The following is a 23,441-nucleotide window of genomic DNA, read 5'->3' on the forward strand; positions in this document are numbered from 1 at the left end:
ATCCGACGAACCCATCCGCCACAGTCCAAGTTGACGTGGCACTCCTGTCCCCTACCTAACTAACAATATCCGGCCTCTTTTTAGTCGGTTGCCTAAACTAAAAGTGTCGAGGATAACAAACCCTTCACCGCTCTACAATTGTTTGGCCATGACAAGGTTGATAGCCATCGAGGTTCGGCACCCACTTGAACCGTGAAGGTTTCAGGGATCAGCGATTTTTCCTTGCCTCTGGTCCCACCTGTCATGGATACCTCTGGCTCCTTGGGCCTCGAACACTCGCCATCAAAGCGCCTTGGCACTGAACGAAGAATGGGTCTTTTGCTCGTCTTCAGGACCATTCGCATGCCAGGCTGGAGACCACATGGGTGCTCTGACTAGTTATCGGCTCTGGTCTTCAATAACTGGGTACACAGCACAACGGCCCGGCATCATCAAGCAACCGTTTAAATGCAATAGCTTATATTTCTAACGCATATCGCTGGTGATGGTGCTCTACCCACCAACGTGACTATTTAAGATTATACAGTTTACATACCTGAGCTAGAATTCCAAGGTCACCATTAGTTCACCGTTCTCAGACAACTTAATGCACTGGTGTTTGTCAACGGTAGCGGAGAATAGGTTACACAATATCCCCCACGTGAAACCTGCCCAGTGATGGCGTTTCGATTGGGCATCATATGGTACGGTAGCGTTATAACTATAGAATTATATTAAATGATAAGGTGCCTTTGTAAGGTCTTCAACCGTCTATAACCCCAACGCTATGCCATAATACAAACAAAACCAGCGCCGCTTACGCAGCAATAGACTCTATGGGTTTTAAAACACCATTTGCTCCTGAATCACCTTGTACTGTTTCCGCGTCTTCGTCTGCCCAAGCAATTTCAACTTCATCTTTCCAACTAGCCGCGCGAGCCTCTGGAACATTATATGCTCCCCAACCCACGACAAAGAAAAATAGGCCATCCCGAGCCCAACAATCCCAACTTTAAAATCCCAGCTTACATATGTAAACTGCATGATTTTAAACAGCCACGCGGGTGGATATAGTACCATTACCAATGCCATGCAGAGAGTGGTGACAATGGTTGCAACGAATGGCCCTGACATCGCGTTAGCTAGAAACATAAAATGTGGTGCAAGGAGAGAGTAACGTACAGTTATGTAACGCAGAGCGTCTGAACGGCCGACCAGCGTTGAGCACAACTCCTGACAGAATGTACTCAAAGCACGAAGTCAGGAACAGCGCGGTGTTTTCCGAGTTTTCGATGTGTGAGTGATCATGGTCAATGATGGGCGGAATGAACCACGGTTGCTGGCGGACGGCGACAAACACCAGCGCCTGAATCGCAATGCAGATGGAGATTTGGCCCAACAGCGGAGTGAGCACCTTGCGTGAGACCAAGTCTGCCGTCGGCTTCTTGCGGCAGAGTTCCGGGAACGGGCCGGCCCAGCTCATAAACACGGCGATGGGTAGGATAAGGGCCAAGTCGATGAATAGAAACTGGAAATCGCCGAGGTTCGAGGCCGAGGCGTAGAGGAAGCTGACCGAGGTAAACTGGATGGCCGAATACAGGCTCATGTACTTGAAGCAACTGAAACTGGTAACCAGTGCCGCTCGGCCCTCCCGGATCACCTCGGGCACGCAACGGATGTCGAACACTCGGGATGTAAAAGGTGCGGCAACGGATGCCTCGGCCTCCGAAAGCGAAATGCCCACGTCGGCAGCTTTGAGCGCACCGCAATCGTTTGCACCATCGCCACAGAAGCCGCACGAATAATCGATGCTTTGCAGCTTCTCGACGAGCTCGTGCTTCTCGTCAGGAGACATGCGGGCAAAGACCTTGCCTGTGACGAGCATCTTCCGCAAAACTTCCGGTGGTGCATAGTCAACGACCCAGCGGAAAACGTCGCCGCTGACGGCGATTGAGTAGTTGCGTATGTTGGAGATGTCGTAGGGCAGTGAGGCATCCGACTCCACAGGAGCCGGCAGGGGGAGTAAGGTTTTGGAGTTCAACTGATAAGCTTGGTTGTCGACACTCTCCCACTGCAGGCTGGCGTTGGGGTCCCTCGCGTCCCCAGTGAGGAAACGAGGAATATAACAGTGGGCCGTCTTGTTGATCATGCCGCACTCCCTTGCCACGCTAATGGCGGTTAGAATATTATCGCCAGTCACCATGACGGTCCCGATGTTAGAGTCGGCAAGCTCCTTGAGGACATTAGCCGTCGTCGGTTTCAGCTTGTTTTCAAAAATGATGAAGCCAACGAAGTCGAGATCGGACTCGACCACGTCCCGTTTCATCTTTTGAGCTTTGACCCAGCTGAGCTTCTTGATGTGCTTAGTTGCACATGCGATCACCCTGTAACCCTTATGCGTATACTGGGATAGAAGGTCCTCGTAGTCGGCAGGGACTATATAGCATTAGAGACCATCTCTATTGGCACGGAATGAGCCGGGCACTTACATGTTTCCGGCCGACAGATGCTACGCATGCTCTCCGGTGCCCCCTTGACATAGACATCTCCGCTCGGGCGACCAAAGGCCCTGACGATGACGCTGGCCCGCCGCAGCTCGGAGACGAACTCGAAAGAATTAAGGATACCGAGCTCAAGAGGAACCTAGGACATGTTAGCGCCGAAAATGAAGAAGGCTGAGTATAATGCTGCTCACGTTTTGGTTTAAGTCCTGGCCCACGCCGTTTGTTTGATGTTTAGGCTCTGTCGGTGGTCTGGCGACTGCGGGTTGAAGGCTGCTTTGCTCTTCGTCGTCGGCATTGCCGCCTCCCATGTTTCCTTCATCATACGACCATCCTGTAAATTCGAACATTTTGAGGTCAAGGGGGTCTCCGACCGGTTCATTGTCCACGATACGCAGTGAGTGGCAGGTTGCCATCGTGTACAACGCCGCCATTCGCGTGTCGGTATGGTCCATGCCCCCCGGAGTTGCGCTGTGATCTGATGCGAGGTCGTTGGGGCCGGTTAGAAGACCGCCAAACCGATTCTCAGCCCGCGAAACAACGCGTACTCCAAGAATATCGAGCCCTTCTTCTGTTAGGGTCCCAGTCTTATCGAAGCACATCAGGTCGAGCTTCCCCCCCACATTTACCCTCTGCGGGCTGATGCAAAATATCTGCTTCGCTTTGAGCCGCCTGAGGGCGAAAGTGGTACCAATAGTCAGGGTCGCCGGCAAAGCGGGAGGAACCACAATGGTGATGAGGTCGAGGGCGCGGATAATGATCAGATGCCACTCTAGCCCGAGTCTGATGAAGTTGATCAGTGACGCGGTAAATCCGAGCAACGCCACGCACGCCATGACTGAAATGTATCGAAACGAGTCCCTGTAGAACTTGAAGCCAGAGGGCTTGGGGAAAAGCATGGAGCGGACCAAGGCGCCTTTGGTTGTGTTGAAACCAGTCCTGACGACCATGGCGAGCGCTACAGCTTCTCCGTCTCCATTTTCCTGCGGCCGTCGGGCACGTACAATCTTGGTCCCACAGAACAAGAAGTTCTTTGCAACCTCCGGAAGCATAGTGGAGGCCGACAAGTCCAGGCTTGAAAGCGTCCTGTCGGTTGCTGGGATTTTTGAGACGGGGACGGATTCGCCAGTAAGCATGCTTTCGTTGACGATGCAATCGCCACTGAGAAGGAGACTGTCCGCTGGAAATTGGCCGAGACTCGGATCGCTAACTTCGTAAACGTCGCCCGGAACGAGATCACTCGAGGGGATGTTCCGCCCTAAATGATGTCAGAAGATAACTCTTCGAGCGGGTGATTAAAAACATACAAAAGCCGCTCCGAAGGACTCGGACGTCACAGACAAAACGAGAGATCTCGCGGAGCCTTTTCATCGTCTTGTACCGTTAGTTATTGGCTTCTGTGACGGGAGGCGGTGGTAAAACTTACAGATTTCGTCTCGATCAGATTTGTCGTGATACTGCCCACAGATATGACGAAGATTGCGATGGCGTAATAGTAATACTCGTCAAGGGACCAGAGGATGAGACTGGCGATTTGGAAAACGTAGAAGGGGTGAAACACCTACATGCAATCGGTTAGCCATGTCTACTACGTAACTTTTGGTGGAAAACTTACCTCATCCACCAGGAGCCGGAACCACGACTTTTGCTCGATATCAATAAGGTTATCGCCAAAGACTACATCGCGGTGCGTCTTTTCCTCGCTGTCGATACCGGCGCGTATTTCTCGAACGTTTGACCACAGGGGGTCCTTCCATCCGGTACATAGCATCAACTTGTCCTTGATGGGATGGAAGAAAAGTCTGACATATCGGTAGTCGATCATTCGAAGATCCCGGATGATGGGATCCTGTTCCTCTCCCATGGCGTATGTCCCCTTTTTCGAAGGGGATCCGAAGATGGTCGACAATGACCTCCCGTACGGACGTGAGTTGACGTCCACTATCGCCATCTCGTTCCACTGATTCTCGACGACCACCCATTGGCAGTCGCGTAGGGGTGCCGCCTTGCCGATCAACTTGACATGCCATCTAGGCAACCAGCGGAACAAGAGCCAAGCCACGCCACCGGTCACGAGACATAGCAGGCAGTAGATGGCAAATCCGATGCGGCTGGTCCGAAAACCCGCAATGGCGATGTAAAGGTCCTCGTTCTCCATGTACAGCTTCTGGTTATGGCGGTTGGCGGTGTAGCCGCTGCTGGCCGACACACCACTGTCGCGTCGAAGGAGTCTGTGGTGAACGGATTCCCTCGATTGCGTCGACATTCTCCGGAGGAAGGTGTGGTCGTCGTAGGCTGCGTTGGGTTCCAGGTCGGCGGAGTCGTCCAGTTCTCCGAAGTCGTCTTCAAAAGGCAGTTCCTCGAGATCGTCTATGGATGGTCGCCCACTACTAGACACAAAAGGCTCTCCAGGTTCCTCTGGTTCGTCCTCGTCTTGGTAGAAAGAGAAGCTGGTTGTTGAATCTGCACGCGTTCGACGGTGGTTGAAGGCAGAGACGGATGTAGGAAGAGATTCGGCGACAGGACCAGCGAAGAGCTGCAGCCTGATATGTCAGAGATTTTCACTGCCCGTGCGCGGCAATCACTGACCTCGTCATGTGCCATCTCGACGTCCTCGAAGATACTAGATCTGCTCCTATTTGTCGATAGGCGATAGAGGGGGCCGCCCTCATTTTCTCCATCGTATTGGTCCATGTTACCGGAGCGAGAACTTAAGAAGAAATAGTGAAAAAAAAAAAATAGATAAAAGAAACCGAGTCAAATGAAAAGTAGACTTTGGGTCACCGAATGACTCTCTTTCCTCCTCTAGGCGAACGTTTCGTCAGCGAACGGAGGCTGCATCGTAGATAACTTCGGGGAAGAACACAGAACTGCGGGGAAGAACATAGAACCTAAAGGCAAGGACGTGGGACGGAACAAATTGTCAATGCGCTGGTTCACGGTCCTCCAAAAACAGTCGATAATCGAAACCATGGAGTTGACGAGAAACAGGTGACGTCGGTTATGCCAAGCAACAAACCCCGGTAGGTACATTGCTGGAGTATTGAAATTGCACGGACCTACCTAGGTAGGTAACTAGTTAAAAAGCTAAACTTGAAACGGAAGCAATAACTAGTTGAATCAAGAAAAGAGAAAGAGGTAACGTTATGAAATAAAGAAAACCGAGCAATGAATTTTTTTTTTAAAAAAAAACCGAATCAATAAAAAGTAAACCGTGCACTTTGGGCTTTCGAATAACTTTCATTTCATCCCGTCGAAGGTTTCGGTGGCACCTACACTTTTTGGCCAGAGAGTAACTCCCCAACCCACGACAAGGCAAAATCAGGTACCCCAGGTAGGCCATCCCGAGCCTCCATAACCTAACCATTCGCCATTCCAACCTTGAAATCCCAGCTTATATACATGTAAACTGCATGGTTTTAAATAACTATGGTGGTGGATACAACACTATCCCGAGCCCAACACTCCCAACCTTGAAATCCCAGCTTACATACGTAAACTGCATGAGTTTGAACAGCCATGCTGGTGGATATAGCACCATCACCAATGCCATGCAGAGAGTGGTGGCTGTGGTTGCAACGAATGGTCCTATCATCGCGTTAGAAACATAAGCTGTGGTGCGACTACGGTGCATGCATGCTTACGGGTATGTTGTTGGGAGGCGGCTTCGGGTTCAATAGTCTTGGGATTGGGGATTGAAGGTGACGGTTCGCGGGAGCGCCGATAGTTCGCGGGGGGGTCAACGCCCCTGGGAATTGGGGACATGGCGTGTCTATGTCCACGGGTATGTTGATAGACGGCTTCTGGCTCGACTGTTGCTGACCGGGTTGGGATTGAAAGTTACCGTTTGCGAGCGCGCCGAATGTTCGTGAGGGTTTCGACGGCATTGAGAATTCGGGAGACGGAAGGTCCTTGTGTTCGGACGCAGAGTCGTCGGCCATAGTGACGGTGACGGGTGATGGCGGTAAGCGATGGTGACGAGCGATGCCCAAGTTGTCGAGGCCCTGGCCAACAGCCACATCCAATCCTAATCCCGTCAGCAAGACCATCGAGCCTAGAACCACCCACCGACAATATACCTGTAGACATACCTCCTCCCGGCGGTCGACCTTCCGTTTCCTAAATTCGCATGGCGGTAGGTAGACCTCGGGCTTGGTGGTGAAACCGTAAAATATCAGTTTCGGCCTTTTTCTTGGGTCCAGTGAACGGAAACAAGAGAACATGGGTTCTAGGAAGAATTAGTACGCATTCGCCGCTGCCGCTGGTTTGCCCCAAAGCTCGGCTTATTACCCCTACGGTGATACTCTACCATGTGAGCGGTCAATGGTTTTTCAGACTCGGCATGGGGCGGTAAGGTGTTGGTCGAGTTCAATCGGCCTCAACCATTGTGCATTTAAACAGTTGCTTGACAATGTCCGGGCCATAACCCACAGGCACGAACCTTGATCTCAGCATATAGCTTCACATGATTCTTTGAAGGCAGACCGTTCTGTAACAAGCAAACGGCGAAAAACAAACGCGGTAAACATTTGTAAGATAAGTGATCTGATCCACGGGACTGGTTCACTACCCATGTGGCCGGTGACTGTTGTGGCTCCTCAACCTTGGTCTGTATAAGAACATAAATGGATGGGGGGTGCTAGATATAGAAGCGATCTGATACGAAGAGAGGCTTGAACCAGCCTGAAGTGCTGGTCTCGAATGAATAGGCCGATCGGCGAGGGTCAGGTTGTCGCCGAGCCCTTCCACCAAGAACAATCCAACAAGGCCCCCTTCATCCTCCGAGATGGTTCTAGTGTTGCTAAGGGAGTCGATGGGAAGTCCGAACACTCAAATCAATCGCCAAATTCGTGGGCGCCATTGTAGCCGAACTGGCAACATGTTGCGTAGATGGCTTCGAGAGTGCGTCGTATTGGGGGTAATATGTACAATGCTCCCCCAGTAAAAATCCTCCGCAGTCTATCCTCTTCGGTTCCGTCTCTAGTGCTCCCAAGGATGCTTCCAGCCAAGGAGGACCGGCCCTGTGCGGTTGGGTTAGTTTCTCGTCGATTGAGCGACTTGTCGGGTTGGTTGGTAGTACCGTCTTTCTTGGCCCGGTAAAAGATCTGTGACGGATCCAGTCAGCTTCTTCTCTGAGCCATTTCTAACAGAGCCCCGACGTACCCAAAACCACATTGATGCGCCCAGGCCAGTGGCCATGAAGCGGTAGATCGGGCGAACGGGGGGTGCGCCGGCCATTGTGCGCGATTCTTCCTCTGGAGATGGGATTGTCAGGGGCAAATGGGTGTGATCGAGGGAGCAGACTTGTACGGACCCTTTCCCGCGTCGGATTGGAGGTGTGCACGGGTGATGTGTCGAGTGTTCGTCGCTATCGAGCAAGGTGCGTTCAAGATTCGAGGTTGGCAGCTGCCGAAGCTGGTGGGACACACTCGGCCAGGGTTGGGGTACGTACCTGAGCCGCAAGCTCCAAGGTTCCATTCCATGGCATAAAGCTGGTCCGTGCACCGCTGCAATGTCCAGCAGGGTAAGTGCTGGGCTTGGCGCATCAATCATTCGCCTACCACCGTCGCGCTGCTCGTTCTTCACACCTCCCTACCTCGATTTCGTCTGGACTTTTGAAGCCTGGGGCCATATTGTGTTCCAGCTTCAAAAGAATCACAATAGTCCCTTACTTTGTCATGTCACTTATTATTCCCCGTTGAGAGGCCCACGCTTCCGCTTTCCACCTCAACACATTACGCTTCTTTATTTCTCTGCCAACACTCCGTCAAACTCGCGTCGCATTGGACCTTCATCAGAACACAACAATCTCGAGCAGCGGTCACAAATCGATTGTGATCCTGGTGGTCCAAAAGCAACCATGAGCATCCTCGACTCCGGGAAACCGGCCGCTGCGGCCTCCCCTCGCAGTTTTGCCGTTGCCCACTTACGGCCTAGGAATAGCTTTACCGGATGCTCACGAATCACTGATTATGAGGTCCTGGGCAAGCTCGGTGAGGGTACTTTCGGGTGAGCATTTGCATTATTTTTGGTGATTGGCCTATCTGCTCATACTCGCTGCTAGTGAGGTTCATCGGGCGAGGTCGAAAAAGACTGGTGCCTTGGTTGCCCTGAAGAAGATCATCATGCATAACGAAAAGGATGGGGTTAGTACTACTATATACTTACCTCCCCCGTCCGTATCTTTCAACTAATACCTTCCCAGTTCCCCATCACGGCACTCCGAGAAATCAAGTTGCTGAAACTTCTCTCTCACGTCAATGTCCTGCGCCTGGAAGAGATGGCGGTAGAACACCCAACTAGGAGCAGCAAGTTCACCTCCCATGGGACGGCTGTTGCAACCAGTTTGCTAACTAACCGCCAGCCGACAAGCGGAAGAAGCCGATCATGTACATGGTGACGCCCTATATGGACCACGATCTCTCAGGCTTGCTCGACAACCCCTCGGTGCACTTCACAGAACCGCAGATCAAGTGCTACATGCTCCAGCTCCTGGAGGGCCTCAAGTACCTTCACGAGAACCATATTCTGCACAGAGATATGAAGGCTGCCAACCTTTTGATCGACAACAAAGGCATCCTCCAGATTGCAGACTTCGGCCTTGCAAGGCACTACGAGGGAGAGGTTCCAAAGCCTGGTAAAGGTGGTGGGGAAGGGCGGCGCGATTACACAAGCCTAGTCGTGACTCGCTGGTACCGGCCTCCCGAGCTGCTGATGCACCTAAAACGATATACCACAGCAATTGACATGTGGGGCGTGGGGTAAATACCTTCAGTCATCCCAACTACGCGGCATTCGCTAACATTGATAGTTGTGTGTTTGGCGAGATGCTCGTTGGCAAGCCGATCCTTGCCGGGGAGAGTGATGGCCACCAGCTCGAAATCATCTTTGAGCTTTGTGGAACACCCACGGACGAAAACATGCCCGGTTGGCGGTCGCTGCCCGGAGCCGAGGCCCTGCAGCCTCGGCCCAGGCAGGGGAATCTATCACAGCGGTTCCGAGAATACGGATCGGGAGCGGTGTCACTTCTTAGAGAGCTCCTCAGGCTCGACTGGCGAAGCCGCGTCAATGCCATTGACGCCCTCAAACACCCCTATTTCCAAACCACACCATTACCAGCGAAACCCCACGAACTCCCGTCCTTCGAAGAGAGCCACGAACTAGACCGGAGGAAGTTTCACGATAGGAGGGCAGCGCTGCCACCGGCCCCCAAAGGCGGCACAGTCGGCCGCGGCCCCCACGATGGGCCCAACGCCTCCTTCAGCAGCGACGGCTTCGGCAGCAGGAACGGCGTCAACAGCGGCCGCTACCCGCGCGGCAGCCGCGGACCGGAGGAGCGCGTGCCCGCATGGCACCGAGACCGTGGCCTTCCCCCCCGCCCGCCACCGCCCAGCGATCCCGACCACCCGGATGGCTACCGCGACAGAGGCGGTGGGCGGCCGCGCGGTGGAGGCGGAGGCCGGCAAGACGTCGACACGTACATCCCCAGCTACGACCGCGACGCGCCGAGGCGGGACGACCGGCGGCGAAGGGATGACAGGGACGATCGGCGGCATGATTGGGACCGCAGGCGGGACTACGACGACCGGGCGCGCACCAGCCGCACGAGGAGTCGCAGCCGCTCGCCTGTTGTGCGCGATCGGGAGAGGGATAGAGAGAGGGATAGGGACAGGGATAGGGACCGTGACCCGTATCGTCGGTAGGCTCTCGATACTGGGCGACGGTGGGCGGGATTGGATGTTGGGGCTGGGGGTTAGTTAGAGTTGGGGCTGGGCCTAGAGAACAGGGGCGTTCACGGTTGTGTACGTGGCCAGGAGGCAGTACAGTGGCCCCGCTTAGGTCGCGAGCTTGAAAGGTGGTGACTACGATCAGCGGCATGGCTTTGGTGTATTCTATGCGGATACTTTGGCTGACATCAGGAGAGCGGAATACAGACAGATAGGTCACTAATCACGGAAGACATGGGACATGGGTTTCTAGGTTCCATTTGCTAAATTACACTTAAATAAGTGTTTGAAATTCTACTTAAACAAGTAGGTGGTTATGTCTAGTCGGCGCTTTCAAGCGCTAGAACCCATTCCAGCAAGAATATCTAACCCGCCTCATCAAAACCTATTCCGTTTCGGCCGGTCGTCAGACAGCGACGACGACTCTTCATGGATGGTATCCTCCACTCTGACTTTGGCTGACTGCGGCGTCCTGTGCCGCGCGTCCCGGGACCATGTCGAGGATCCCGTCGCCGGAGGTCCCGTCACCTTCTTAGCTTTCGGTGTAGGCTTGGGCTTTGCCTCCTTGATCGTGGGCCCGTGGAACCTCCGCGGCGGCGGGATAAGTGGCCCGGGCAGGTCTCCGCTTTCGTCCGAGGACCAGGTGACGGCCGACGCGGCGTGTCGCTTCGGAGGAATGGGGGGTTTAGGGGCGGGCTGGTTCGGCCGCTTCCGCTGCCGGCGGCGCAAACAAGGGCAGATGCAACCGAGGCACCTGGCGAAAAGCACAGTTAGGCTCCCCACGAGCAAACTCGTGACTGCGCCAAGGGCGATGGCGCACGTGAGCTGCTGGTGGGTTAGCGGTTGCCTGATGCAGAAATGTTGGGCAGGAGGGAGAAGTGCTGGAGGAGGCGAATGAAGCTTGGTTGGGACTTACGTAGAGGGCGATTGGCTGCAAGGAGCGTGTTAGCATTTATGTTCATCCATATATTTGTAATGCCAGTGGGTGGAAAATTCTACTTGCCTTGTAATCCAGGTACAGCATTATCATCGTCTTAGGGAACCACATCACGATCTTGTATGGAATCCGGATTGGCATTGTCAGGACGCGGAAGAAGGCTTGAAAGCCACCGAACATTAGGATGACAAGCGAACAGAGGACAGGCAACAGTGCCAGCGCGAAAAGGGTATTGAACCCAGTGGAGGCTTTTTTTTGGGAGTGACTGGTCGACCGCGATCCACGGGGCTTCTGGGAAGGTGCATTCGGTTTCTTATTCGTGCCATGCGACTTCTCATTCATGCCATTCGACTTCGAATTCATGCCATTCTCGACCGGCATGTATCCTACGGGGGCAGGGAGGGGTGTTCGCCGCTCTCGGGCCATTTGGACGTGGCAGAGGAGATGATGAAATGTGTGTGTAGGAAGATGGAAGGTGAATGTTGCCTGTCCTGGCACGACGCGCCCTCTCTAGACGTCTGGGGTGGTCCAAGCCGGTCAGATGACCCGGGACAATTTCTTCAGCCAGGCCTGAGCCATGGGGACGCCCTAGATCGAGCGTGCATAGTGAGTGACTGAGATGATATAATGAAGGAATCTTTTGAAGGAGGAATGGTAGAAGCTTCTTGGTCTGATGGTTGAGATGCAGGAATCGGAAGAATCACCTCGATACACCCATAATTACTTGGCAGTCCCACATGGATGTAACTATAACTTTCGGGTTTGCTCGACCTCTTTAATGCGATGAATATATTCGCAAAACTGCGACTTTCACATGAACAACAAAAAAGTATCACCTTGTGGTCTTGTTTCAGCTCTCCTCAATGTACAGACTGTCGGGATCATTTTATTCTCCAGGAATTGCGACATAAGAGTAAAACACCCATATCACACCATCGACCTCACCGAGCCCACCATCACCAGTCCTGCATTGTCTCACTTACAAAACGAAACCACCCAGCTCCCAATCACATCTCAAACACACCAAAATGGATATCGACCCTCCCGCCCCCCAAAACGACCCAACAATAACAACGACGACAAACCCAGCCCCACACCCCACCTCAACACCAACACAGACACAGACACCCACCTCCCACACCCACACCCACACCCTCACAACCCTCACCCTCAAATCCCCCCCCTCCGCCTACGCCCACCTCTCCCTCACCACCCCCACAACAACAACCACCAGCAACAACAACAACAACAACCCCGACATCCTCCAACTACGCGCCTACCTGACCACCGCCCTCCGGCAATTCCTCGGCGACACCGGCGCGGCCATCCCCATCGACTTCCTCGCGGTGGGCGACGGCGGGGACGCGTGGGTGCGGGTGCCGCGGGCCGACCTGGCGGCGTTTGTGGGGGCGGTGACGGCGTTTGGGGGGATGGTTATGTCTACAGGCGGTAATGGTGGTGGTGATGGTAATGGAGGGGAGGAGGCGGGGAGGATGGTGTTAAGGGTGGTGGCGAGTGGGGATTGGTTGGGGAGTTTGATTGGGAAGGAGGGGGAGGGCGGGTTGTGGGCTGGGTTGGGTTGATTGAATTGATGCGGTCGTTTTGGTCAGGGTGAAGATGGAGGGGAGCAAATGGGGACTGGTTTGGTTTGATTTGGGGTGGTCTATATCTCCCTATCCAGCTCGCTACATAGCTAGTATCTGGATGCGAGGCGTCTATCTGTGCGGTGACGCACCGATGTAGACAGACAGCTCCTCTGTAGCTCCCTTGCTGGTTCCTGGCATGAGATGCGGAGGGAAGCGGCAAGGGGCTGGCTCTGATGGGGTTTCTCGACTGCCCATAACAGCAATCTCGAGAAATATTTGACAGCCCATCTACCATCGACAGAGTAGCGCCATGCAGGGCCACCTGAACGCCAAGTCACAACAGCCCTCGTAGAGTGGGGAGTATACAACGACCTCTCAATCCCACAGACAGTCTCTGTTCTCGCACTGGCAGCAACAGTATCTACATGAGCGAGGACATCACCGAGTTCTGGGCATAGGCCTGTCATCATGTTAGCATGAGAACAACTAGGACGCAATTTGGTACTGCTTACCATGGGCCGGATATTGGGGTGCGGGACAGCGTCGAACTGCGTGAACTTGAGCTTGTAGTCGGGGCCAATATTGATATACGCGCCCCTGTTCTCGGTCATGTCGCAGTATTTGGGCGCCGAAAAGACTGAAGCAACACCAGGTCAGTAAGCATTACCTTGGGCCTGGGTTTCATTTTGAACTCGAACATACCGGTGATGCACTTCCCGTCGTGCTCTTCTTCGTAGCCTCCCATCCTGACCTCGTGGCTGCGGATAACCGCCTCCAGGCCGTTCTTCTCACAGAACCGCTTGGTGACGTCGGGGCCAAACTGCATACCCACGCCACGCTTGCTGGGGCCCCTTCCGGGCTCCGTTTGCGGGTCAGTCCACAACATCTCCATCATTAGGCCAGCCTGCCCGGGTTGCCGCTGCTTATGCCTGTCGAGTTTCCGGATGTCGTCTAGCGTTACGTTGTCGTCCGAGAACAGACCACCGTGTAGTACAAAGTACTTCTTGCCGATCAAAGTCGCCAACGGCAGGGCAGAGAAGCTTTCGGAGAACAGCTTAAATACGCTGAGAGCCATTATTAGTGTGCCGCCCATTGCGCCAGGGGCCGTGAATAACTTACCGCTCGTTGTATTTTGCCTTGCATTCGCCCTCAAATCCATAAACCCTGTTCATGTCGTCTGTCTCGTGGTTGCCGCGGTTGATGAAGAAGTTCTTGGGCCGCAGCCACTTGTTGGCGTAGAGCAACAGCGCAATCTCGGTCGACCAAGAACCCCGGTCCACGAAGTCGCCGTTGAACAAGTACCAATGCTTGTCACCCGGGGTACCGTTTAACCTGAAGAGCTCCATCAAGTCAAAATATTGCCCTGCTAACAGTCAGCATCTTGTACAGCTCCCAGGAAGTCTAGATAGGTTAGGTTAGACCCACCGTGGGTGTCACCGCAAACGGTAAGCTGGACGTCCTCGGGGATATCGACCTCGACCATGGTGGGCTCGTCGTACACAAGCTTTTTGACCGCCAGGATAATCTGGTAGACGTATTTCTTGTGTATTAACTTCCCGTTCTTAAACCTCTCGGTCATGTCGTCGATGAACTCCTGCGTCATCTCCCCTTCCAATTTGGCGCCGTCATAGGCGGGCTCGACGGCAATCGAGTCCACATCGAGACCCTCGGCAGCCGACGGCTCGTCCCCGACCTCGATGGCGGCGAAGAAGGCGAGCTGTCGCACAATCTTCTCGCATTCGACCAGTTTAAGCTTGGCATCCTTGTTGCTGGGGTCGATCTTAACGCAAGTCTTGAAATCCTTCACAGCATCTTTGGGCCTCAAGATGGCGGCGTATGCTGTCGCTCTCCGGTAGTAGGCCTGGATTCCGGGAAAACCGTCAGCGTCGGTGCAACGGTGTGGGGCGACAGAGGGTCATTGCGCACCTTGACGAAGCTCGGCTTGAGTTCGATAGCTTTCGTGGCATCTCTGACAGCAAAGCCGTACGCTTCCGTCTTCAGGTAGGCCTATGCAGAAGGACATGGTCAGTCACGCGACCAAAGGGGGCGCCGGGCAAGGCTGATGGCGGGGTTGTGCGGACCTGGGCTCTGTTGGACCAGAAGGTGGGCTCCTTGTTGTTTAGTTCGATGGCCTGACTGTATAAGTCGATCGCGGTCGGCCAGTCGTGCGCCGCAAAGGCCTTGTTGCCCTGGTTCTTGAGGTCTGTAGCCTTCTCCTCTGGGGCCGCCATCGTCTCGGATAATTAAGTGTTACCTCGAGAGGGGAAACATGCGTTGTACTTGATAAAGCACAGAAAATTAGTCGCAGTTCCGAGGCTGCCTATTTACCTAGACAACGTAGGACGTAAATCGCACAAAATCGGGGCCGCAGGGGGTCGAGTGATGGCAAGAGCACTGAAACCTGAAGGCAAGATGCGACTAAAGTTCGGTCCAGTTCTGCGGGTTGCCTTGGGCGTGCGCTAATCAGAGGTCCAGACTCGGGCCCGGCCTTGGCATCCGAAACCACATGGTTCTGACCCTGATAAAGGCATGCCACGCAGCGAATGCTTGTAAGCGTTAGCTAGGTAGTTAATGTGGCAGGGGTCCAGTCGTTTCCTAGCTTATTCCTCGAAACCACGACTCGACTGACAAGGCATTTGGTATTTACTGTCCAATCGTACGATAAGCCACTTCATGTGTAATTAGCACACCCGAAACCGATTCTAAGAACCTCGCTGATATGGCATTGTTGAGGGATAGTTTTCGAGGCCCACGTTGATGAGAGGAACCACGCATTAAGTGCATTTGTGAGGCAGTGGTGAATGACTTAAGGATCACATACAGTCGAACTCGACGCCGTCAAAAATATAGCCTCCCTTCACCGGGCTCATTCCGAAATCAACGCCGCGCTCCAAAGATGTTTATCGTGACACCAGCCCGTTCGACTTCGCCCTCGCTGTCGTCATCACTGTCGTCCATGAACCCTTCCTCGAGGCTGTTGGGCAATTAGTGTGCGGGTACTTTGACTGGAGCTGACTGTGGAGACTGACTCTCTGCTTAACCTTCTCGTACTGTCGACAGGGTCCCCTCTTTGCTGGTCTAATACTCTCCTCGCAGTGGTCTCGTCCACGTCGCCCAGCTCTTCCCCCTCTTCAGAATCGAAAGAATTTCGCTCAGCAACCACGATGCCGTCAGAGGCTCTGGCTCTCCACGCTGACGGTGCCATAAACCGGAGGATAGCGCTCTGCAGTCTCGCCCTGAGGGATAGTGTCTGGTTTGATATTGTTTCGAGCGGTAGGTACTGGCTGTACCGGTTTCGGTAGCGTTGCCATAGGGGGACGAGGACGAAGGTTGCGGCAAGGAAGAGCATGAGAGAGATGACCGCGGGGACAATCAGGGTCTAGGGACAACGTAGGTTAGCGCGCGACACCAACGGGAGATTACGCGATCTGTTTTTTTGTAACGGCTCGCGCTTACCTTGATGATCGCAAACGTCGAGCCCATCGTGTCTGAACGGCCAGCTGTCCTAGGACTGCGAGGGAAATGGAATAAAATACGAAACCAGATCTGACCCCTTAGCCAAATGCTAAGATGATCTAGACGTCGCCGCAACAACTACTAAACATCCGCACCAATGGGGCCAACAGCGTGTTCCAAAAGCAAACGCCAAAGCACTAGTGTTGGTTGGTAGCCGGGCTGAGACGGCTTCTCGAATGCGATGCTTGCAGGCTGGCAACGCGGCTCATGCAATTGCCGGGACGGACTCCTCTTGGCATTGAATTTCATGTGGACCTTCTTGGCATCCCGCAATCATGGTGGACCCGCCAGCGGCCCCGGCCCGGTCGTTTGATATCGATCTTGCATTCCATTGTTCTCGACTTGTGATGTTAGTGTATGTTGAGATGATTGGATGACAACTCGTTTACTGCATTCTTGGATGCATTCTTGGAAGCCCTTTAGTCGCCGCAGCTATCCGGGAGGTAAAGGTTTCGGCAAAGAAGCGGAAAGGGGTTGGAAAGAACGGAAGAGGATTCTAGAAATTTTCCGATCCTCACTAAATAATCAAACAGAGACATCTTTAAACACTTGCATGCCAATTTAAGATCAACCCAACCAATTCAACCGTGGATATTTCTAGAGTAAACTTTTGCCATGTTTCTATGGTGGCATTTGACTAGTCATGGATCTGTTGTTGAGTATCAATAGGTGCCTTGATACGGCCACACTCGTCGTACTCCGTGAAACAAAACGGACTAAACAGTGGCGGGAGAGGCGGGTTCTTGATTGAGTGTTTCAAGCATCCTGCCCTGTAGCTCAGGCCACCCTGCAGCTGCGGGGTTGAAGCGTGCGACACCAGGATCAAGGCGGGCGACGCACAGGCCACATGCCGCGGCACGGTCCCCTGATGCATTCGCCTTCTCTCAGAAACCCCAGGGGCAGATCCAAGCTAGGCCTGTTTCAGACCGCGGACCCCCTTTGTGACCTCCATGTTGTGTGTGTTGTGCGTCTGTCCCGGTGGTTACCGATCCTGCGATTCAATAATTGTGGCCGCCGCTCACAGGGACATTCCCGGTGTCGCACTCATTACACCACCTAAACCTGCGCAGGCGATCCAGCAACTTGCAAAACCATCCCCGGAGGCGCTTCCAGGTTGCGGGGGCTTAGCACGCACCATTCCTTCCAGGTTCTGACGTCGATACCACATTCATTTGTGCCTCTCTGTCGTTCCTGCGCTCCTTGCAACGCCGCGGAAGCCAAGCCCGCGCCATTGTGACAGAACAGCCGTTGGCCATTTTCGTTTGACCCCCGGCCCGACAACGCGATCGAAGACGGCGCCTTTTACCTGCCTTGTCGACTTCAACTTCAACCGACCACCGGATTCACGGACGATCCCACGGTTACAGGAACCGGAAAATCGCAGTCCGTATGTCAGGGTTCCCGCCGACCTCCCGCTGTCTCGCAGTACCCCACGGCGTCTGTTATCAAACCCCGTACTCATGCTAAATATTCACGATTCATGCACAGAAGCACAACCCCCCACCAGCGCTGCGACGACACGCTTCCTGACCCCGGCCACTTCCCAAGAAGATGATGCGATGCGCCATAGGCCTGAGACACAGAGTCCATTGACGACAAATACCACGCCCCCCGACTCGCTCGGCCCACGTCGCCCACGCATTGATTGACGCCCCTCTGTACGGCTGTTGTCGAGAAACCAAACACAGGCGGCTCGCTGCCCGCCCCTCCCGAACCGGCTGTTCCACGCGTTACCCACAACCCCGACGCCATGTCTTCCTACGACAAGTCCCGAGCCTCCTCCGGGAAGGCCTCGTCATTCTTCCACCGATCTAGGAACAAGGCCGAGAAACGGATCACGCCCGACGAAGGCCGCCATCTCTCCGCCGACACCGACACGGGTTCTGTGAATTCGCGCCATTCGCGCCACCAACGAGACTCTTCTGTTATATCACTAGACCGTCCTGGTTCTTCCGGGTCCGGTATCAACACGACGGCCGGCATCATGACGACGATCCCTTACGATGCCGTTACCGCGGACCGGAACTCGCCAGTCCCTGTCGACTACCTTCACAAATCCGACCAGATGTCATCCCGACGAGAACCGTTACCACACCAGTTAAACAAGGCGACGAGCGATTTCCACCAGTATCCTACCTTCGACCCATCGGCCGTGCGCCCCACAAGCCCCTACCCCTCGAGCCCCTTCCCCTCCGGGCCACGCCCCGCGCCCGGCGCATCCAACATCACAATGGCTTCGACCGGCCGCCAGGCTCAATACCAGCAATGGGGGCCAGCGAGGGAGAGCAACGTGCCGGGGTCCCATAATTCCCGGTACAACTCGTACACGTCCGGTGGTCGCAGTTCAGCCGACACCTCAAGCATCATGTCAGGTAATAGAACGTCCTACTACAACCAAAATGCAGACAGCCGCTCATCCAAAACAGCACTGCCTAGTATCTCGTCTCAATCTTCCTACTTGTCCCCCCACTCGCCCAGGGACAACCGCCTGACCAAGTTTCCCTCTGGGACTCAGACGAGCGAGGGGTTTTACTTCCCGAAACCAGATGATGATAACGTCATCGAGCAGATGTTCGTGGCGCTCATGCAAAAGCGCGGATGGCACAACCTTCCGGACCAAGCCAAGCGTCAGATGATCGCCTACCCACCGACCAAGAAATGGACCCTCATCTACCAAGACCGCCTCACCGAATGGCAGGGTGAACAGAAGCGCAGGCAGACCGCTAAGATTGGCCAGTACAGCAATGTCGACCTCACCCAGATGCCCGACGAGGAGGGCAGCCCGGAGTGGTATGTGCGCAAGGTCATGGAAAACTCGCTCGACAGCAAGGGTTTCGGCAGCTTGGAGGTCAACCTACGCACCCAGCAGATCGGCTGGGTCAGACGCTTCATCGAGTGCCAGGGCCAAGTGGCCTTGACCAATGTCCTCTTCAAAATCAACCGCAAAACCGCCATGGGACCGACCCTGGATTCCGCGACCGGCGACAAGAACCTGGACCGGGAGTACGATATCGCCAAGTGCCTAAAGGCCTTGATGAACAACAAATTCGGCGCCGACGATGCCCTAGCTCATCAGCCGGTCCTCGTGGCCTTGGCCACCTCCCTCATCTCGCCCCGGCTCACGACGAGGAAGCTTGTCAGCGAAGTGTTGACCTTCCTGTGCCACTGGTCCGAAAGCAAGGGGCACTTAAAGGTGATCGAGGCCATGGACGTGGCCAAGAACCAACAGGGCGAGAACGGCCGCTTCGACGCTTGGATGCGTCTCGTCGAGGTCACCATCGATGGTCGGGGCAAGATGGGCAGTCTCGTGGGCGCAAGCGAGGAGGTGCGCAGCGGAGGTATCGGCATGGAGAACCTGCTGATGGAATACGTCGTGGCCACCCTCATATTGATCAACATGATGATCGATGCCGCCGAGAAGGACCTACAGATGCGCGTCCACATCAGGGCGCAGTTCACGGCCTGTGGCATCAAGCGCATGTTGAACAAGATGGAGGCTTTCCAGTATGAGTTGATCGACAAGCAAATCGAGCGGTTCCGGCTCAACGAGGCCATCGATTACGAGGACATGCTCGAGAAGGAGAACAGCAGCATCAAGGACAACGTGGAAGGAGAGGTTAGAGACCTCAACGACCCGGTCCAGATTGTAGATGCGATCCAGCAGCGGTTGCACGGAACCAAAACTCAAGACTACTTCATCTCGGCTTTGCAGCATCTCCTTCTGATCCGAGAAAATGACAGCGAGGAACGTCTCCGCATGTTCCAGCTCGTCGATTCGATGCTGAGTTACGTGGCCATGGATCGGCGTTTGCCGGACATGGACCTGAAGCAAAGTCTCAATTTCACGGTCCAGAGCTTGCTCGACAAGCTGCACACGGACTCGGAAGCCCGCCAGGCCTTCGATGAGGCCACCGAAACGCGGCAGTTTGCCGAGGCGGCGATGGCAGAAAGAGATGAGTTGAGGGAAAAACTAGCAATGGGCGCAGATGGGCTGGTTGCTAAACTCCAGAAGCAGATCGATGAACAGGCGAGGTTCATTGACGCGCAGAGGAGACAAACGGAAGGGCTAAAGTCGGAGCTGGAGAACCTCCAAACCCTCAGGGCGAAGGAAGCACAGCGCTATGAGCTCGAAACGCGAGAGCTGTATCTTATGCTCCGCGACGCTCAGGACGTTGCGGCTTCCAACGCTGCCAAGGGGGTTAAGGTGGGCGACGAGGACCCGGCTCGTATGCAAGGCATCCTAGACCGTGATAGGCTCATGGAGCGCCTGCAAATGCAGCTTGAACGCCAAAAGACGGTCTACAAGCTTGAGGGCAAGGTCTGGGGCGAGACCGTCGGCCCCTCGGACAAGCTACGAGCCCTCCGCGAGGAGATGGACGGCTACGGAGAACCAGGGGCTGGTGCCCCGCCCCGGGACTTCACCAACAGCATGCTTGGGAGCGTCAAAAGATCGACTCGCATTCCAAGGAAACCCGTCGGTTCTCGCGGGGAACCGATCGAGGGTGTCTTGGAAGAGATCGAGGATGTCGCCGAGGACGAGGAGGGTGTCGTTTACGAAAAGCCACGGGTGGTCGAATTCAAGCGGCCTGTCATGGATCCAAAGAAGGCCGCCGGCATGTTCAGCGAGCTTCAGGGTAAGGTCAAGAGAATCGATGGCAGCGATTCAGAGGACGGGGATGGCGTTACAACTGGCCCATCCCACCCGAGCTTGGAATCCCAGTCACCTCTTACTCCCAGTGACAACGAGCCTCCGAAGATCGAGATCACCGATACCACCCCGACAGCGCCTGGTCCGTCAACTTTCGGGGGCCCTCCACCCCCTCCGCCGCCGCCTCCTCCTCCCCCTGGTTTGCTGGCCGGTGCGCTTCCCCCACCACCCGGTTTCACCGGTCCTCCTCCCCCACCTCCGCCACCGATGCCCCCAGCGCTCGGTTTTACTGGCCCTCCTCCCCCTCCCCCTCCTCCAATGCCAGGGAACTTTCCCGGTGCTCCCCCTCCACCACCACCACCTCCTCCTCCTGGTGGCCTGGGCATGCCTCCTCCGCCTCCTCCGCCTCCGATGCCCGGGCTGGGCGCAATGTCAGGGCACTTCCTATCCCGGCAAAACAATCTCACACCCACAACATCCCTTGGCTTGTCGGTTGTCCGGCCTAAGAAGAAGCTCAAGGCTCTGCACTGGGAGAAGGTCGACTCACCACTCACCACTCATTGGGCCGCCCACACGCCTTCGGCAGAAGAGAGGGAAGAAAAATACCTCGAGCTTAGTCGGAAGGGTATTCTCGATGAGGTCGAGAAACTTTTCATGGCAAAGGAGATCAAGCAGCTTGGCCAAGGGACGGCAAAGAAGGACGACAAGAAGCAGATTATCTCGAACGATCTGCGGAAATCCTACGGTAAGTCAACCCCAAGAGGGAATCATAAACATGCGCTAATGGAGGACAGAAATTGCCCTGGCCAAGTTCTCGCAGTTCTCTGTTGAGAAGGTGGTGCAAATGATCATCCATTGCGACAACGACGTGCTCGATAACGTTGTGGTGATGGACTTCCTGCAGAAAGATGATCTCTGCAATATCCCGGACAATATATCCAAGCAACTGGCGCCATACAGCAAGGACTGGACAGGCCCAGAAGCAAACAAAGAGAACAGAGAGCTGGACCCGGCGGAGCTCACCAGGCAAGATCAGATCTACCTACAAACGGCGTTTGAGCTGCACCACTATTGGAAGAGCAGAATGCGTGCTCTTTCACTGACACGCAGCTTCGAACCCGAGTATGACGAACTCACCGAAAAGATGCGCCATGTTGTGAACGTATCCGAGTCGCTCCGAGACTCGGTATCTTTGATGAACGTGCTCGGCCTCATTTTGGATATCGGTAACTACATGAACGACGCGAACAAACAGGCCCGCGGTTTCAAGCTATCCTCGCTAGCCAGATTGGCCATGGTAAAGGACGACAAGAACCAATCGACGTTGGCCGATCTTGTCGAACGAATTGTCCGTAACCAGTACCCGGAGTGGGAGAACTTTACCGACGACATCTCGGGGGTCATGACGGCGCAAAAAATCAACATAGAGCAGGTCCAGTCCGACGCCAAACGATACATTGACAACATCACCAATGTACAGAAGGCCCTCGACTCCGGCAGCTTATCAGACGCGAAGAAGTTCCACCCGCAGGACCGTGTGGCCCAGGTCGTTGGGCGCGTCATGAAGGACGCGCGGCGCAAGGCCGAGCAGATGCAGGTTTACCTGGAGGAGATGATACGCACCTACGACGACATTATGACCTTTTACGGCGAGGACCCTGCCGACGACAACGCGCGCCGCGACTTCTTTTCTAAGCTGGCGTACTTCATCTCTGAGTGGAGGAAATCGTACGACAAGAACTCGCAACTGGAGGAGCAGCGCCGGAAGAACGAGGCATCCATGAAACGGAAGAACGCGCTCAAGGCTGCGCAGGCCTCCACGGAGAGCAGCCTGGCATCACCAACCAGCACCGGCGCCATGGACAGCCTGCTCGAGAAACTCCGCGCCGCAGCACCACAGGCAAGAGACCAGCGCGACAGGCGCCGGCGTGCCCGTCTCAAGGACCGCCACCAAGTACGCGTCGCATCCGGCCAACAGGTCCCCGACATTGCCCAGCTCGCCGCCCTCGACGCGAGCCTCCCGCCCATCCAAAGCCCCGGCTCCGAGGTCTCGGGCCCCGCCAACGACGACGACGTCAACAACACGCCCGGCTCAGACCTCCTCAACCCAGCCACAGGCCAGCCCGCCGACGGCGGTGCAGCAGGCACGGCCGCGGGCGAAGACGACGTCGCGCAGCGCGCCGCGCTGCTGCTCCAGGGCATGCGCTCGGGCGCGGACGGCGGCGACGACCCCGCCGACGCGGAGAAGCGCGAGAACCTGCGCCGGTCGCGCCGGCAGACGGCCGACGAGGAGCGCAAGATGCGCAGGCGGCGGCGCGAGCTGGCGCAGTCGAGTGCGAGTAACGGGGATGGGGCGAGCTTGAGTCGTGAGGGCTCCGTGGTGGATGGCTATGGTGGTAGGGGTGATGAGGAGGTGCCCCCGACGCCCGGGCTGGATGAGATGGCGGCTGCTGTGGCGGCGGCGGGGGTTGATGGGTCGGAGCAGCCGGTCAACGGGGGGTGATGGTTTAGGGATGGATGGGTTGGGTTGGTTTGTTGGGGTGGTGT

The 23,441-nt window shown here is 55.2% G+C and overlaps 8 protein-coding genes across 8 annotated transcripts; 3 read left to right on the forward strand and 5 right to left on the reverse strand.

Moving 5' to 3' along the window:
• Positions 1-695: 695 nt before the first annotated feature.
• F5144DRAFT_561975 (uncharacterized protein) lies at positions 696-5,472 on the reverse strand. The gene is made up of 8 exons (XM_066788285.1): positions 5,070-5,472; positions 4,096-5,016; positions 3,907-4,041; positions 3,788-3,854; positions 2,675-3,738; positions 2,469-2,622; positions 1,162-2,415; positions 696-1,106 (listed from the first exon to the last, which is right to left on the reverse strand). The coding sequence occupies exons 1-8, from the start codon at positions 5,172-5,174 to the stop codon at positions 823-825; spliced, it is 3,984 nt and encodes a 1,327-aa protein (XP_066646451.1). The 5' UTR covers positions 5,175-5,472; the 3' UTR covers positions 696-822.
• A 1,931-nt stretch (positions 5,473-7,403) lies between these two features.
• On the reverse strand, positions 7,404-7,901 carry F5144DRAFT_115956 (uncharacterized protein; the record flags this gene model as incomplete). The annotated part of the gene is made up of 3 exons (XM_066782169.1): positions 7,404-7,501; positions 7,561-7,585; positions 7,644-7,901. Coding segments are annotated over 3 exons (324 nt in total), but the record flags the coding sequence as incomplete, so codon positions are not given.
• Positions 7,902-8,340: 439 nt separating this feature from the next.
• F5144DRAFT_485012 (kinase-like domain-containing protein) lies at positions 8,341-10,183 on the forward strand (the record flags this gene model as incomplete). The annotated part of the gene is made up of 5 exons (XM_066785480.1): positions 8,341-8,489; positions 8,545-8,626; positions 8,686-8,824; positions 8,845-9,241; positions 9,292-10,183. The coding sequence occupies 5 exons, from the start codon at positions 8,341-8,343 to the stop codon at positions 10,181-10,183; spliced, it is 1,659 nt and encodes a 552-aa protein (XP_066646453.1).
• A 201-nt stretch (positions 10,184-10,384) lies between these two features.
• Positions 10,385-11,831, reverse strand: F5144DRAFT_116003 (uncharacterized protein). Its single transcript, XM_066782170.1, has 3 exons — positions 11,211-11,831; positions 11,124-11,138; positions 10,385-11,032 (listed from the first exon to the last, which is right to left on the reverse strand). Exons 1-3 carry the CDS (start codon positions 11,568-11,570, stop codon positions 10,586-10,588), a joined length of 822 nt encoding a protein of 273 aa, XP_066646454.1. The 5' UTR covers positions 11,571-11,831; the 3' UTR covers positions 10,385-10,585.
• Positions 11,832-11,952: 121 nt separating this feature from the next.
• On the forward strand, positions 11,953-12,782 carry F5144DRAFT_116043 (uncharacterized protein). Its single transcript, XM_066782171.1, has 2 exons — positions 11,953-12,057; positions 12,145-12,782. The coding sequence occupies exon 2, from the start codon at positions 12,173-12,175 to the stop codon at positions 12,725-12,727; it is 555 nt and encodes a 184-aa protein (XP_066646455.1). The 5' UTR covers positions 11,953-12,057; positions 12,145-12,172; the 3' UTR covers positions 12,728-12,782.
• A 369-nt stretch (positions 12,783-13,151) lies between these two features.
• F5144DRAFT_599573 (Metallo-dependent phosphatase-like protein) lies at positions 13,152-14,961 on the reverse strand (the record flags this gene model as incomplete). The annotated part of the gene is made up of 7 exons (XM_066791019.1): positions 13,152-13,190; positions 13,243-13,367; positions 13,433-13,794; positions 13,850-14,093; positions 14,156-14,591; positions 14,657-14,737; positions 14,812-14,961. The coding sequence occupies 7 exons, from the start codon at positions 14,959-14,961 to the stop codon at positions 13,152-13,154; spliced, it is 1,437 nt and encodes a 478-aa protein (XP_066646456.1).
• A 646-nt stretch (positions 14,962-15,607) lies between these two features.
• F5144DRAFT_599574 (uncharacterized protein) lies at positions 15,608-16,213 on the reverse strand (the record flags this gene model as incomplete). The annotated part of the gene is made up of 3 exons (XM_066791020.1): positions 15,608-15,704; positions 15,760-16,109; positions 16,187-16,213. 3 exons carry the CDS (start codon positions 16,211-16,213, stop codon positions 15,608-15,610), a joined length of 474 nt encoding a protein of 157 aa, XP_066646457.1.
• Positions 16,214-17,996: 1,783 nt separating this feature from the next.
• F5144DRAFT_482333 (uncharacterized protein) lies at positions 17,997-23,397 on the forward strand (the record flags this gene model as incomplete). Its single annotated transcript, XM_066785330.1, has 6 exons — positions 17,997-18,186; positions 18,280-18,618; positions 18,673-21,126; positions 21,331-21,639; positions 21,689-22,491; positions 23,092-23,397. 6 exons carry the CDS (start codon positions 17,997-17,999, stop codon positions 23,395-23,397), a joined length of 4,401 nt encoding a protein of 1,466 aa, XP_066646458.1.
• Positions 23,398-23,441: the final 44 nt, after the last annotated feature.

This window comes from Chaetomium tenue (genome assembly GCF_020726465.1).
Source record: "Chaetomium tenue strain MPI-SDFR-AT-0079 chromosome Unknown F5144scaffold_2, whole genome shotgun sequence".
Lineage (NCBI taxonomy): Eukaryota > Fungi > Ascomycota > Sordariomycetes > Sordariales > Chaetomiaceae > Chaetomium > Chaetomium tenue.